The sequence below is a fragment of the Balaenoptera borealis genome (genome assembly GCF_965194805.1).
Source record: "Balaenoptera borealis genome assembly, chromosome: 4".
Lineage (NCBI taxonomy): Eukaryota > Metazoa > Chordata > Mammalia > Artiodactyla > Balaenopteridae > Balaenoptera > Balaenoptera borealis.
The window spans coordinates 47,737,929-47,753,518 of NC_138861.1; the positions used below are offsets into that span (position 1 = coordinate 47,737,929).

At 37.4% G+C, this 15,590-nt stretch overlaps 1 protein-coding gene and 1 long non-coding RNA gene across 8 annotated transcripts in view; one reads left to right on the plus strand and one right to left on the minus strand.

Moving 5' to 3' along the window:
• Positions 1 to 15,590, plus strand: part of LOC309628314 — an 882,984-nt gene that overhangs the window by 558,038 nt on the left and 309,356 nt on the right. The window lies entirely within an intron of this gene.
• KLHL2 (kelch like family member 2) overlaps positions 1 to 15,590 on the minus strand; it is a 126,030-nt gene that overhangs the window by 65,006 nt on the left and 45,434 nt on the right. Inside the window, exon 1 of one of the 7 annotated variants that reach the window (XM_082391143.1) lies at positions 3,342 to 3,570. The exons of the other annotated variants lie outside the window; for them this stretch is intronic. Within the exon in view, the coding sequence (XP_082247269.1) occupies positions 3,342 to 3,383 (42 nt within the window). The 5' untranslated portion in view covers positions 3,384 to 3,570. Of the gene's footprint in view, positions 1 to 3,341; positions 3,571 to 15,590 lie in introns of those variants that run through there. 7 annotated transcript variants of the gene reach the window in all.

Consider the following 15,590-nt stretch of genomic DNA (forward strand, 5'->3'; position numbering starts at 1 on the left):
GGTGCTTAATAAATAAATCAACCTGAAAGTAAATTAATTTGTTACTCTGGGGGGTATTTGTATTTTAAGAGATACAATTTTGGATGTCTTTTGACCCAGAAATACTCTTCTAAAATGTATATGGGACACTTGTGTCCTACTGCAAATCCTCTCAGTCCCACCTCTTGTTCAAGCTACCACTGCAACAACCAAGTGCAAGTAGGACTTGTTCACCTTTGTGAAGATGTAACTTAACAGTGCCTCACCCCAACCCCTACCATACCTGTCTTTGGCTGCCTACTGGGGGGGGGCACTTAGGGACCCACACCTGCACAACCTGGAAGCACAGGGGAAACAATGCTTGTGGGACCACCTTGGACCAGTGGAGAATGGTTCAAAGGAAGATGACAGATAAATGCTTCCCCATTTTCTTCCCCAAGCAGATAGCTCTGAGACACATTTCATAAGGCTCCTCAAAAGGTCCTGGTGAAAATAAACATGTCACATTTATATCTATACCACATTTTGAAATGGTTTTCCCTCCTTTTCAATTCAAATCCCCCATTTACTCACTGTCACTCTCTTGGATCACTTTCTAAATAAACTAACTGCCCAAAAGCTTTGCTTTCGGGGGAACCCCAGTCTATTATACTACACATGGAACAAACTGTGAATGTGGATATATTTAGTTATAATATTAATTACAGTGCTGTTTATAATATTGAAAATTGAAAAGAACTTACATGTCCAATAACAATGGGTAGATTATGCAAATTCTATATTATCAATAAAATTGAATACTTTGTAAGCACAGATGTCCCTCGGTTTCCACTAGGGACTGGTTTCAGGACCCTCCAAGGATACCAAAATCCACAGATGCTCAAGTCCCTTACATAAAATGGTGTAGTATTTGCGTATAACCTACACATATCCTCCTATATACTTCAAATCATCTATAGATTAATTATAATACCTAATACAATGTAAATGTTATGTAAATAGCTGTAAATACAATTTAAATGCTATGTGAATAGTTACCAGCACACAGCTTTTTGGAACTTCCTGGAATTTTTTTATTTTAATATTTTTAACCTCTGGTTGGTTGAATCCGCACATGTGGAACCTGAAGATATGGAGGGCCCACTGAATTAAAAGAGATATAGTAGATAAATAGTTAATGACTAGGAAGAATGTTCCTAATATATTCAGTATAAAAAGCTAATTTCTAAACAGTCCCCTTTTTTGTAAGCACACATACACATAAACACAGAGACAGTACTAGAGGAATATTCCACAATTGTTAATGGGGATGTTCTGTCTGGTTAACAGTGGTATGGAGGCTTTCTATTTTCTTCTTTTTATTTGTATTTTCTAAATTTTCAATCATGAATATGCACCATTTAAATGGTCACATATTATTCTAAAGGAAGTCAGGGAGAAGTAAGTAAAGAAATGCCTTTCTGGACCTCTAGAATTCTAGCCAATACAGCAATGGTAAGTGAGCTGTTTATTTAGTGACTATCACCCACCATTCACCATAAACTGCCTCAGTTTGGCCTGTCCTCTGAGTACCATGAAGCTGAAAGGCCTTTAGTCATAAAGCTAGTGTTTTGTAGAACAGTAAGAGGTTCTACACATTCCTCTTCTTGTTCATGTGAATAGTAATCTCTTTAAGTGCTCGGAGAAACATGAAGTAAAAGAACATGCCGGCTGATTAAATAAACTTAACTCCATATGCTATCATTCTGTTAAACAGAAAAAAAATTTTCCATCTAGATATGTTGATTTCCAACATATGGAGACACATAAAGCCTAAACATTTTATACTGTGGAGATGTTTTCTGCAATGAACAAAGAAGTTGGGGGAAAGCTACCGCTGACTCCTGAAGACAAGTAGAACACTTGGCACGGAAGACACCCAAGCCAAACAATGAGCACCCATATGACACTCTTACACCAGCTGCACATTTTAAAGTAAGAAGCTTTCATCCTACTTCACGTTGTCTGACAAGCCAAATTACATATAAGATGTTTCACTTAGACAAGTACACTCCTTCTGCTTGGCTATTAGGATCTGTAGCTTATTTTCAGCTTGGGTACTTACTCCATAGGGGGAAATAATTTATGTAGTAAATCTTTTAAATCCTAAGCCATTAGCAGGGTGTTTATTAGAAGATACTACCATGGCATCTGATTATTCCATAGATGTAAGATTTCCAGATGTCTAGGAAAACATGCAAACACGATGCTCACAGCTCAGTCCCTATTAACGTTACGGTCAGTGTACTGCTAAAAAGCAAATTTTTATTAATTTCCCAGCCATCTTATATCAGAAGCACCTGTTTATTTAAAGTGCCAGGGCCTTGTGTGCCAGGAATGACGTGAAAACATGTAAACAGCTGTCCGAAGGGCAAGAGCAGAGGGTAGAAATTATCCCCAAAGTTAAAGAAGCTATATGTTGTTAGACTAAAAAAGCCTCATTATGAAATATAACCTATAACTTTCATTAGCATATGTCTTCTAAAATCCGCATTTAGTCCCCAATTTATAAATAAGTCATGTTCCAAAAGTTTATTTTTTCAACTGGCTACATGACACTCATTGCACATTTACTCATAGAAACAGTATTAAAAATAGTTATAAACCACAATAGCAATGAACATATTACTACTTGACTGCTATGACCTCAGGGGGCAGTGGGTGCAGAGAAGGAAGAAGAAAGTTTCCTTCCTCTTTCTGGGATGTAGGCCTGGCCGGGGACAGAGTTTTGAAATAGGAAGTGTTTGTCATTGGCATCCCGCCACCTCATTCGCACTTCTACATCTCAAAGCCCTAAAGCTGGGCCACAGGCAGCCAGTTCTCTGTGCTGTGTACCCAGCTATGATTCTCCACCCAGATCTGCCTTTCCTGCTAAGTGTTTCATCCTCTAAATACACCTATCTCACCTCCCCCTCTGAACACCCTCCCCCCCCACCCAAGCTCCATCCCTTGGGCTAGCTACTGCCAGCAGGGTCAAAAGGAAAGCCATCTTATTATTAATTCATATTAAGAGTTAATAACACATCACCTTCTAGGACAAATTCCTTCCAGAGGTATTTAAAGTTTTAAAAGAGGCTGACTCTTAAGCAGAACACGTCTGTAATTGATGTGATTTCCAATGATATAATAAATGAAGGAGAAAGGCAAAGGTAGCACTGGAAGAAGAAATATGGGGGCAATATGGCTTTCAGGCAGGATGAAAGCCCCCTCTCCTATATTACCCTTTTTACAGCTGCTTCTTCCATTATTTTTAACCCAAGTTTTCTCTAAAGTCTCCAACTTAGTCAACAGTGGCTCAAATGTACAATGAAGACAGCACCTACCTTGCAGAGTTGTTGAAAAAATTTAAAAAGTTGGTCAACCATTCAACACAGTGCCTGGCACATGACCAGAGTAGCACATTAGCGCTAATTCAAGGCTTTTGTTCTTAGTTTGAACATTCAATCCCATTACAATGAAATGCCACGATTTCCTTTCTCCCTCACAAGATGACGGTCTATGCCAGATCATTCACAATAAGCATAAGGTTGCTTTCTTTTTGCATCAAATATTCTAAAAGTAAAAGATATAATCAGGGACAATTTGGAAAAGAACAAACACAACATACAAAAATAGAAAATATATTTGATACCTCACTAATTATCAAATAAATATAAACTAAAATAAGAGCATTTTATGACTACTGATTAAAAAAATTAACATCAAACATTCAGGTCAAGGTACAGTAGGCCATGGCCCCTAGCACATTTTTGCTGTCGCTGTAAACTAGTCAGCTCTCTTAGAAAGGAAATAGGCAACATTCATAAAGAGCTACCAAAAAATATAAAAGTTTAAAGCCTTTGACCCTGAAAGTATGTTCTGGGAATGTACCTTGAGAAAATAGTTCAAAGAATGAAACAGGCTACATCCATGAATTCTACTTTAGCATTACTTATAAGAGTAGGGAAAAAAACAGAAACAACTAAAGATTGAACAGTATGACAATTAACTAAATTATGTTACACTAAAAAAAAAAAAAAAAAAAAAAAATTATGTTACACTCACATAATGAAATATTATAATCAATGACAATGAAAACTAATAATGGTTGAAAAAACTAATATTTCTAAAATGTTTGCAGTAAGATACAATCATATAAAATTAAGTGAATACACAGCTTTAACCTATAATCATACTAGAAAAAGTTTAATGGACATCAATCACGTTCCTTTGATCTCAAGGAACTTGATTAGTAAGACAATGTTGAACAAACAAAACACCTGAACATTCCCACAGGTTTCATTTTTCCTAACACATAGTGGACATAAGTAAAGAAAGTGGTCCATGGATCCTTCAATGACAGCTCGCCTCCTTGCCCTTGCATCCATCAGTTCCATAGCTGGAAGCTTTAGGTCTGAATCTAATCTTATCTCTAAGCAGAGAGAACATCAGGGCTCTAATTAAGCAGCTCAACCCAGTGGGCACTAATTTATCCCCACACTGATGTGGCCCTGGGCCCTGTGATGCTCTGCTCCCCAGACCCAGTTCCAGCCCACATGCCCCCCTAACTAGGTCCCTTCTCCCAGTGGACCCTACTTTACTGTGTACTGACCACTTCTCCGAGAAACCAAAATCGTGCCCCTGAGTCCCTGCCCAGAAAATACAAATGTCTGTTCCCAGGTCCCCTTCCTCCTGTCCTGCCAGGACCTCCTGCCTGGCTCAGCCTCTATTCATCAAACAGGGCCAACCTATCCTATGGGCATTCCCTCATTATTCATTTGACAAACGTTTATTGAGCTTCTAATTAATACCAACCACTAGTCTAGGTTCTGGGGATTTGGGAGTGAACAAAATGAACAAATATACCAGTCATCCTAGAGCCTGGATTCTAAAAGGTAGTGCTTACATTTGGTAGGGGCATGTGGAGTTTCCATCATCTGAGTGCTCCTGCCCTTCACAGTGGTCTCTGGATCACAAAGTCTAAAGTTCACAGGCATGAGAGTACTCAGGAGCTGTAGATATTAATCCCCAATCTGTCACTGAGTTCCTGTAAAGCCTCAGGGGCAGAATGGAGTTAGTGTGTAAAGAATGGAGAATGGAAACTCTACCACAAGCTCTAGAGTTAGAGAGCTCTGGCTTTGAAGGCTGGATAAGCTCCATACTCACTGTATCACCATAGTCACTTAGCCCCTCAGAGCTAGAATTCTCTGATTTGTAAAAAAAAAAAAAAAAAAAAATAACCCTCTGTCCAGGATGTTACAAAGACTAAATGAGGTCAGCATTTAGCAAAGTAACTGAAACACAGAAGGCAGGTAGTCCCTTCTTCTAACAAGAATATTTTATTCTATTTCTCCTATCATTAATCAGAATTAATCCATTTTAATCTCCTCTCCTTTAGTCTCTCCTCTCTATAATCACTACAAATCAAAAAACATGACTGCTGGTCTCTCGACAAACTAAACAGACATTTTACTTCTATAGGTCAAAATTCCCTTCTGTATCTCCATCAGATCCTCTAAGATTCTTCCTTTTCACAACCTCAGAATTTCACAAATAACTACCTTCATAACCAGAATTTAAGCTGGTTAGATCCAGGTTGTGAGGTTAAGGGATTGACCCACTGTCTAAAGAAGAAAATAGAGACTGACAAGTGCCATCAGTGGGCCTCAAAAATATATATATTTTTTTAATTAAAATAAAAACAGGCAAGTTTAAGGCCAAGATTATCAGTTAACTCAAAGAACAGAAGTAAGATATACATCTCTTAATACAGGGGACTAAGGACACCTCTGACTTTTCAAAGGTGTTGCATGGATATAATTACAACTATGGATGATAATCACCAAATTAACTGCCAAATATAATTGTCAATATAGTTCATATTCATTATCTCCCTTTTGTGTCAGTCATCTGGTCTAAGCACAAATAGGATTGGATTAAACTTTCATTCAAACATGTCTGAAAACCAGAAATTTTTTAAATGAAGGAAAAAAGAAAATTCCTAATATGATCAATTTGAGAGATCCTTTACCAAGGGTTCATTATTCTTCCACCAACAAATATTTCTTCCTTGTTCCAAAATCTGTAATGTTGATAAAAATGGGAGAGTCTTTATCCAACCATCATTGTTCAGTAGGTATCATAGAATAGTTAATGGGGAACAACTTTACATGCGTAATAGAATGAGTAAGGCCTTAAGCAAGATCTCTATTTTAAAGAAAAAAATTGGGTCATGTGAGGGCACAGTATGACTCAGTTACATCCTACACCCTCCTCTTCCTCTCTTTCTCTTTCTGTCCTCTCCCTCCTCTCGCCCTTTTTGTCCATGCCTATTCCTTTTCCATCTTCTTTCTAAACTGCTTTATATTATTCAGAGGACCCCACAGATTACCAAATTTATTTCAATGGGATTTTTTCAAGGCTGAAGAGACTGCTAATAATTTTTAAAGATTTTTTTTGTTTTTTTTGTAAATATAACGCTAAATCAAAACAGACATATATGCATGTGCATATGTGCACACTCTCTCTCTCTCTCTCATACACACAAACACACACACACGTCATACACTCTTACTCCTTAGACAAATAGCTCTTTTCAGGTACATGTTATTTTTCATCAGAAATTATTCTGTATTCTCTCCTCTCAACCTTGTCTGCAATCAATATTCATACATCATCTCTCAACTTTGTTTCTCAAAGCCTAGACTTAACATAAAAAAGAGATTGTAAGATAAAATCAAATTATTGCTGGAGAATGAAAAGTGAGAAAATACATGATAAGAAAACACATGTTAGGCAAAACAAAGAAAAAGAAAAAAAATAAAATCATATTTAATAGGCAATTAAATAAGTTCATCCATCTGAATAACAGCCTCTACCTGACCCCAACTAGAGCTTAATTATAGTGTGTTATTGTTAATGTCTCTTATCAAAGTGCTTTAAGTTTTCTTCATAACAGTCAAAAACTTTAGACATATGTTCTTCAACATGGTAAATTGCAGTAAATCCACACAAAGGAGTACTCAGCATATTTATAAAGAAGAACAAACTACTGGAACATGTGATAACATACGTGAATCTCACAAACGTTATGTTGTGCCAAAAAAGTCAGCCTCAGAAGAATACATTCTGTGTGGTTCTATTTATATGAAGTTCAAGAGGCAAAACTAATATACTATAATAGAGATCATATCACCCTCGAGTTAGGGTGAGGGATTTACAGGGAAGGGGCTTGAAGTTATAAATGTTCAATATCTTGATTTGGGTGGGGTTAACAGGTGTATGCACTTGTTAACACTTAGCAAACTGAACAGTTAAAATCTATAGAATGTAAACTACAGCCCACCAGGTGGGGGAAACGATTGCTTTAAGCCAACACTGAGATTAACCAGAGGTCAGTGGAAGGTCTTTATAAATTATGAAACAAAATTTTTAATGGAAAATAATAATCCTATCTGATAGAATCCTAAATAAGAAACTGACCCCCCCCCCCAAAATCAAACGTACTTACATGACCAAATTTCTACACTTGTCATCATAAAGTTAATTTAAAACAGCAGCTTCTGAAAACATGTTAGTGATACAGCTATACTTTCACAAAGTAAAGTTATCATAAATTATATGTCCTCGGGAAAGGCACAAGTACACTTAAACCAGATGATCAGGACTTCCCTGGTGGCGCAGTGGTTAAGAATCCGCCTGCATTGGCAGGGGAAACGGGTTTGATCTCTGGTCTGGGAAGATCCCAAATGCTGTGGAGCAACTAAGCCCGTGTGCCACAACTACTGAGCCCGCACACCTAGAGCCCGTGCTCCACAACAAGAGAAGCCACTGCAATGAGAAGCCCACGCACTGCAAGGAAGAGTAGCCCCCGCTCACCGCAACTAGAGAAAGCCCTTGCACAGCAACAAAGACCCAATGCAGCCAAAAATAAATAAATAAATAATTAAAAACAAAAACAAAAACAAAAAAAAACCAGATGATCAGAAGTGCATTAATTTTACTAACCTGACAATGGGATTAATACATCAAGGTTCAAAAGGTAATAATTTTTAAAAACTGTATGTCAATAATGCTAGGGCTTATAAAACCTTTGGCTTATCTCAAACCACATACACCAGAATCACAGATAAATTAACAGCTCTAGACTCTAATCACCTAAACTGGTTTGGAGAGACAGACCCTTAACACTGGCCACATGCCAGATGCAAACGTGCTATCTCCCACGCAGGCTCCATACCTAAACATGAGGCAAAGATCAAAGATCAAGAAAAAAAATCCACCTGATAAGGATTTATTTCGAATTTTTCTCATCCTTGCACAAATTATTCAATGTTGCTTTATAAGATGCTAAGTCATAATCAGGATAGAGTCATTTTTTGTTCATCAAGATAAATACCTTTTATATACCACATGCAGCACCTTAAAACATGAACTCCAAAATGACTCAACCATCTGGACATCTTCAAAGATTATGTATTGTAATGATATGAAGTTACAGCAAATAACATAATTACTAATGTTTCTGGAGTAACTAGCTTTTCTCCAAACAAGAACTTAAAAAACCACTTCAAGTGTGATGTCCATCTAGTTCTATAGGATATTCTTATAATAAAGCTACTAGATTTTCTCAAACTAGCTGACCTCAATGGCTTCTTCCATATTAAATTTTAAGTAAGTTCTTCATCTGTTCTATACTCTTAACTTATATAGAGTAAAACATAACTGGCATGATTAAAAATGGATGTTCTCATTGGTCAAATATTTTGATTAAAATTATGAGGCTTACCGAGTTCTAACTTAAAACATAATAAAATACAATTAAGATCATAACAATAAACTAAAATTATCACTATTCTGGTAAAGTGATAAAATACTAAGTTAACAGATCTCCAGGTACTAAAATGTCAGATAAATTCACTCCCATGATAGGATTTTCATTGCTATACCATAAACAACCACTAATCCTAAAGGTTTGATTCAAGGCATTTTTATTCTTTTTTAAGTTTTAACAAGTGTTTTCCAAGCACATTCTCTGCCAAAACCCTTTTAGACACAAAGGACTTACGCTCTACCTCATAAGAGAAACAGAACTCAAGTGGAAAAACAGTAAGCTTTCTGTAGACTTTGCTATGAGAAATATCTGCAGCCACCACAGTCAAACCAATGGAAAAGGCTGTTATAAATCGAAGATATAAAACAGTACTGCCATCACTCCAGAGTGCTGTCTCCAGACTAATCCAAATACACAAGACTTGTTGGGTGGAGAGAAATCAATAGCAAATTAAGAATCTTTTTTTTTTTTTTTTTTGGTCACAAATAATACATCCTGGTTTAAAGACTGAGATATAAAGAGTAAGGGAAAGAGTACATGAGCACTTTTTATCCAGCGATCCCAAACAATCTCAAATGAGTTCTTCTTCCTCATGGCCTCAAGTCTTTTTACTGCTGTTCCATTTTCTGGCTAACATTCATAGAGCACTTTAATATTTTTAGAGGCTTTAACTAGTATATTTTACAGCATTTCTACGAGGTGTCAAAGCATCATTAGCCTCATTTAATAGCTGTAAAACAGACAGAAAGGTTAATGTCTTACTCAAGGCCATTAGTGAAGTCAATAGTAAGTTCAAGATTTGAGCTTTGAATTCTAACAGGACAACCAGCCAGAGTCCACTGGCCCATGAAGTTTCTAGCAGACAGCCAATCTAAGGGCTCCTTATTATGTTCTGAGTTGTTCAACAATAATTTAAATATGCAGTATTATATACTCACTTAAATAATTCTATGCTAAGATGCCACTGTAAAAATTTGTAAAACTATTCAGTAGATGTTTTGTTCACCTTGAAGATGAGCCTTCCTTCTACTGAACTCCTTTGGTACTTGGGCAACTTCTAAATGTGTGGCTGAGAATGGAGAATGGTCATTCAATCAGGATAACTAAAGGGCAGATCTAGAACATGACTATAACCAAGCTTAAACCATAATCAAGTGTAGAGTTATAGTCTCTGTCAGAAAAAATTATTTTTAACATAAGGTGCAAAATGGTCCATGTTATTCAATTTCCATATGGAGACAGATGAGAGTTCAAAAATACTACAGCCCTCTACCCTCTGGTTGGAATTCTGGCCTCAATAAGCACTGTGGCTGGTACAGTTTGTCACATGCTCAAGTGATTGAGGGTAGAAAAAACAACTACTGAATATCAAATGTTCAGAAATGGGTTATCTGAAGAGCAGTTATTCGTCAGAGTTTTTCTGGATACCACACAGCGTGGAGAGACACTGGATTTGATGGCACTCAATCAATATTCTCGTCACTAGAAATGTGTGTTTGATAGTTCATTAGAGCCCTCTCTTATCCATTTGAAGCAAACCCCCTTCTCTGTGACTCCACACTAACCACACAATCCTCTGATTACTAATTATATCACTTAGATACCTAGATCCTAAGAATGATGCACACTGGCTAATGTACACATATAGACAGTCACTAGAAACACCCAATTACATGTAAAGTAATAGGCTGTAAAGGTTCTCAGGACAGAGGCCTTGTCTGTCTTGCTTGGTATTGCATCGCCAACAGCTGGAACACTGTCTGGCACAAAATGGATGCTCCATAAATTTTTAATGAACTATTATTGAAAATTGGAATTTATCAGGATCAATACTGGCAGTGGAAAAACAGGCAAGCTCAATAGCTTAGAAGTATGAAAGGGAAAGAGCAAGCCATGTATAAAAAGCAGTAAAATCGTTATTAATCCTTACGTGAACTAGCCTGGTCTAGCTGCAGACTTTAAAAGCCTTAAATCTTCAAGTTAAGTCCAATTCAGTCCTAAACTAATCCTGACCAAGACTGCAAAGTTTAATAGGAGCCTAATCAATGATTATGGTCTGTCATTAATCCTGCTGCGCTAAATGTGGTGTGCTCCCCCAAAGCACCCCCATGCTTACCACGCCACAATGTGAACCCTAAACCCCCACAGAACTGAGCATGACCCCAGATTCTGGGTTTGCTGTCCGTTCCCTAACAGACACCACAATCCCAAACTTACTTAGCTCTGGTCATTACAACTGCCTAGCCCTTACCAAGTCTCTTTCCAGACAAGCCAGAACACAGGAGCTGTACGCTCGGATCACTGTTCACTCAGGGGAGCTCTTCCTGAATCAAAGACATTGTCATCAGCCTAACGGTAGGCACCACCACAAGACCCTGCTGCCATGCATCCTGAAGCACCTCATTCATACCTGAATTTGTCACTCATCCTTGAACATTTTAATTTGGAATGCATGCCACCCTCAATTTAAAAAATATTTATTGAGTGCTTGCCACCCGCCCTGCCCCAAATTACGCCCTTATTCCTAGTCCCATTTATTTCTGGCTCAAGCCTCAATCCCAACCGGGCTCTTAATGAAGTCCCAGCATGTCTCACCTCTATATAAACCAGTTATCTAATCACAGTGTTCCACAAGGTCTTATATAAGAAAGAACAGAATCATCCCCCTTTTTCAGACAAGAAAATCAGGCTCAGAGAGGTTAAGGAATAAGGACAAGGTCACACGGCATTTAAATAGCAAAGCCAAGATTCAAATTCAGTTTAAGTCTATACTCTATCCATTACGTTTTGTTCCTTGTTCATTTTTTGTAGCATCAGGACCATCATCAGCATAGGCCTGACTACTCAGCAAATATTCCGTCAATGTCTGTTTAACTCATAGGGTGTCTTCAATGTCCATTTTTAAAATAAATAGCCATCAACAGGAATCTCATTTCAATGTTTATTTACCCAATGCAGAAATACAGCAAAAGCACCTTTTACCAACCTCCCCGTTTAACCTACTGGCCTGACTAACCAACTCTCCCACGCCCTCTGTACACTCTAACAGGCTTGCACACTTCTACCGCTCCTCTCCAGCTGAGATGCAACTTACCAACTCATGCATGTTAGGTTTGCTCCCAAATTTGTTTGGAACACTTGCACTTGTTACTGAAATTATATAACTTGAATAAATATATGTAATCCAATGACATGTGCATGTAAAAACAGAGCTTTTCTAAGAAAACTAACTTGATTGCTTTAGAATGATTTGATCAATGTGTTACCACAAAAAAATTTCTCAATCAAATTAGATGTGTGAGGAATGTCAGAGAAAGTGTATAGTCCGAAGATGACTTTGCATTGAGATTTCTTTTCAAGTGTCTGAGCTCTCGCCGCACTTTAAAAGCACTGGGTAGTTAGAGCTGATGTATCAGTGTGGTGTGGTACGTGCAAGAACAAGCGTGTGGCTCTCCAAGCAGCGGGCCATACTTAGTTTTACAACGAAAGACGAGCATACAATTGTACAGTTACATGTTTGGGGTTAAAATAAAATATTTAGGGTATACAAGTACTCTGTTTTAACGGTTTCTCCCCTTTAGCCTTTTTTTGATTAAGTGGTCAACCATATCAACAGGACTCCTACCATGGAAGCCCCTCCTACGATGCCCTCCTTTCAGGAGCCCTCAGGGGTAGAAGGCTCCACAGTGACACACTTCTGTCACTTATGGTCCCATCTCAAACAACAAACGTCCTGCCCTACACCACCAAGGAAATGGACACACGACCTTCAATTTTCTACTGTACTGAGGTTGTGTTAAACACTCTAGTGTGTTTATTACCAATAATTAATTTTAACTATCTCTTGAAAAACTCTTGTTTAAATTCTGTTCCTTTTTTGAACGAAAGTGAGTTATCTGTAATGAGGTGGATGGAGCCAGAGTCTGTCATACAGAGTGAAGTAAGTCAGAAAGAGAAAAACAAATGCCGTATGCTAACACACGTATATGGAATCTAAAAAATGGTACTGATGAACCTAGTGGCAGGGTAGGAATAAAGAGGCAGACGTAGAGAATGGACTTGAGGACACAGGGTGGGTAGGGGAAGCTGGGATGAAGTGAGAGAGTAGCACTGACATATATACACTACCAAATGTAAAACAGATAGCTAGTGGGAAGCTGCTGCATAGCACAGGGAGATCAGCTCAATGCTTTGTGATGACCTAGAGGGGTGGGACAGGGAAGATGGGAGGGAGGCTCAAGAGGGAGGGGATATGGGGATATATGTATACATATAGCTGATTCACTTTGTTGTACAGCAGAAACTAACTCTACACTGTAAAGCAATTATACTCCAACAAAGATATTAAAAAATAAATAATCTCTTCTCTTTTTTTAAAGAGATGAGATTTTCTATCTCAAATAATTCCAGTTTATGCAACATAAAAGTTTAAACAGTTCATGAACTGTTTAAAACCCATCCATTCAAGATTATCAGATGCTTCTTCAATTCTGAGATGATAAAAGTTCTAACGTAGACAGAACCTATAGATGAACACTTATAATATTAATTTGGGAATAAGATCATTTACTTACATTGGCACTGTCTATTAATAGCCTTACCTTAGTTTTTCACATTTACATCAGGTGAAAAACTCTTGTCTACTTTTAGCAAGCCAAAACAAATGCCCAAAAGCTGAGAAGTAAAAACATATGTAACAAAACCACAAATTTAGCAATAAAGTAAATGTTTTTAAAAATTCAAGATCCTTTAGGATTCTCCAAAATGTTCATCAACACATCAAATGAAGAATAATAAACCTTCAATAATTTGGGGGATACTGAAAAATTTTTTTTCAGTTATAAATGTACCTTTATTTTTGAATATACAAACTCTCTTTTTCAATAACACTAGTAGTTAATGACAACTTAATAGTTGCTGTGTGATGTTGAACTAATTACTTAACCTTCCCGAGCTTCCTCATTTGCAAAATAGAGTAATACCTATCTAATACGCTGGTGAATATCAACTAAGACATATGTAAAATGCCTAGCACACAGCTGAAGATAAACCTATGTGAAAACCCTTCATATACACACACACAAACACACAAAGTCAAGTATTCTTAATGGGGAAGGTGGGAGGAGACAAAGTACATGCATTCTCTGAACACGTATGTGAAACTTCATGCATATATACTTTAGTGCCCTTTACTTGGGAAAGAGTTCAGTTTTTCATTAGCTTCTCAAAGGAGTCCATGACCCCAAAAAAGTTTACCTCCTTTTATAGTAGGCTTTGGCTTTATTTTCTCTGGTCCCATATATATAAAGTTTATAAAATTTGATTGGATACTTTAAACACAAGTAATTTAAATTATTCAACAGCAACAACAGCAAAAAAATTCAATTAAAAGTGTGGTCATGGTAAAATATGTATTCTCCTTTTATTTCTCTTTAAAAAAAAAAAAAAAAACAAATTCATTTGGCTCAAATTATTCCCCAACCTTACCATAATTAAAAGCAACCATCCAAACTCAAAATCAAAGTTTGAAAACCTAAACAAAAAAACAACAGCAATAACAAAAGAAAAAAGTAATCAGGAAACCCTAAACAGCCAGAATTAAAACCCTATTACTTATATAATAAAATGACAATTGTCCCTTCTTTAGAGTTAATCTTTCAAACTACTTCATTCCTTCATTTTGACTCAAAGTTAACAACATTCACTTCAAACAGTTATTATATATATTTTAAATCTGTGTAATAAGGAGACTGCGTAGTATCGCAGAAGGGACCCTTAACTAGGAATCAGGGAAACCAGGGTTACGGTCCTGTTCTGTCACCAACTGACTCTAAGACAGCTGGACCTCAGCATTCTATGGCACTATGCTTCTACATAAAAACATGCAGTCCCAAAGTAGAAGACTAAGATACCTGCTATCCTAAGACTATACTTTATTACTAAAACAGAAATGTACAAAAGGGAGGTTACCTGACAAGAGATTTGATTCTAGGTCTAATGAGAAAATATACCGACAACAATAAACCTTTGAATTACGGAAAGTTCCGTCCCCACTGTCAGCACTCTCACAGCAGATATACTCAGAGCAGAGCTTCTAGTTGGGGCCATTTAAAACTTTAGCTTCACATTAATAAGAATAACTGATACCTCCCCAGAACTGCTCCTTTCCTTAAGGTGAACAGCACTTAGAAGCAAGATTTAACAAAGTACAGACAGACAAAAATATACAAAATAGAGGAAAGAGCAGTTTAGTGTGTCTTGATAGGTAAGCCCTTACTCTGTATTTCAATAAAAAATACTTGTTATGGGGTTTCCCTGGTGGCACAGTGGTTAAGAATCCACCTGCCAATGCAGGGGACACGGGTTCGAGCCCTGGTCCAGGAAGATCCCACATGCCGCGGAGCAACTAAGCCCATGTGCCACAACTACTGAGCCTGCGCTCTAGAACCCACGAGCCACAACTACTGAGCCCACGTGCCACAACTACTGAAGCTCGTGTGCCTAAAAGCTCGAGCTCCACAACAAGACAAGCCACCGCAATGAGAAGCCCGCACACCACAACGAAGAGTAGCCCCTGCTTGCCGCAACTAGAGAAAGCCCACGTGCAGCAATGAAGACCAAATGCAATCAAAAATAAATAAATAAAATAAATTTTAAAAATAATAATAATAGAAAGAATTTTAAAAAAATACTTGTTAGGGAGAAGGTACCTTATTTTAATCAATTTTATTTCCAAACTGACTTTTGCAAAACAAGTATT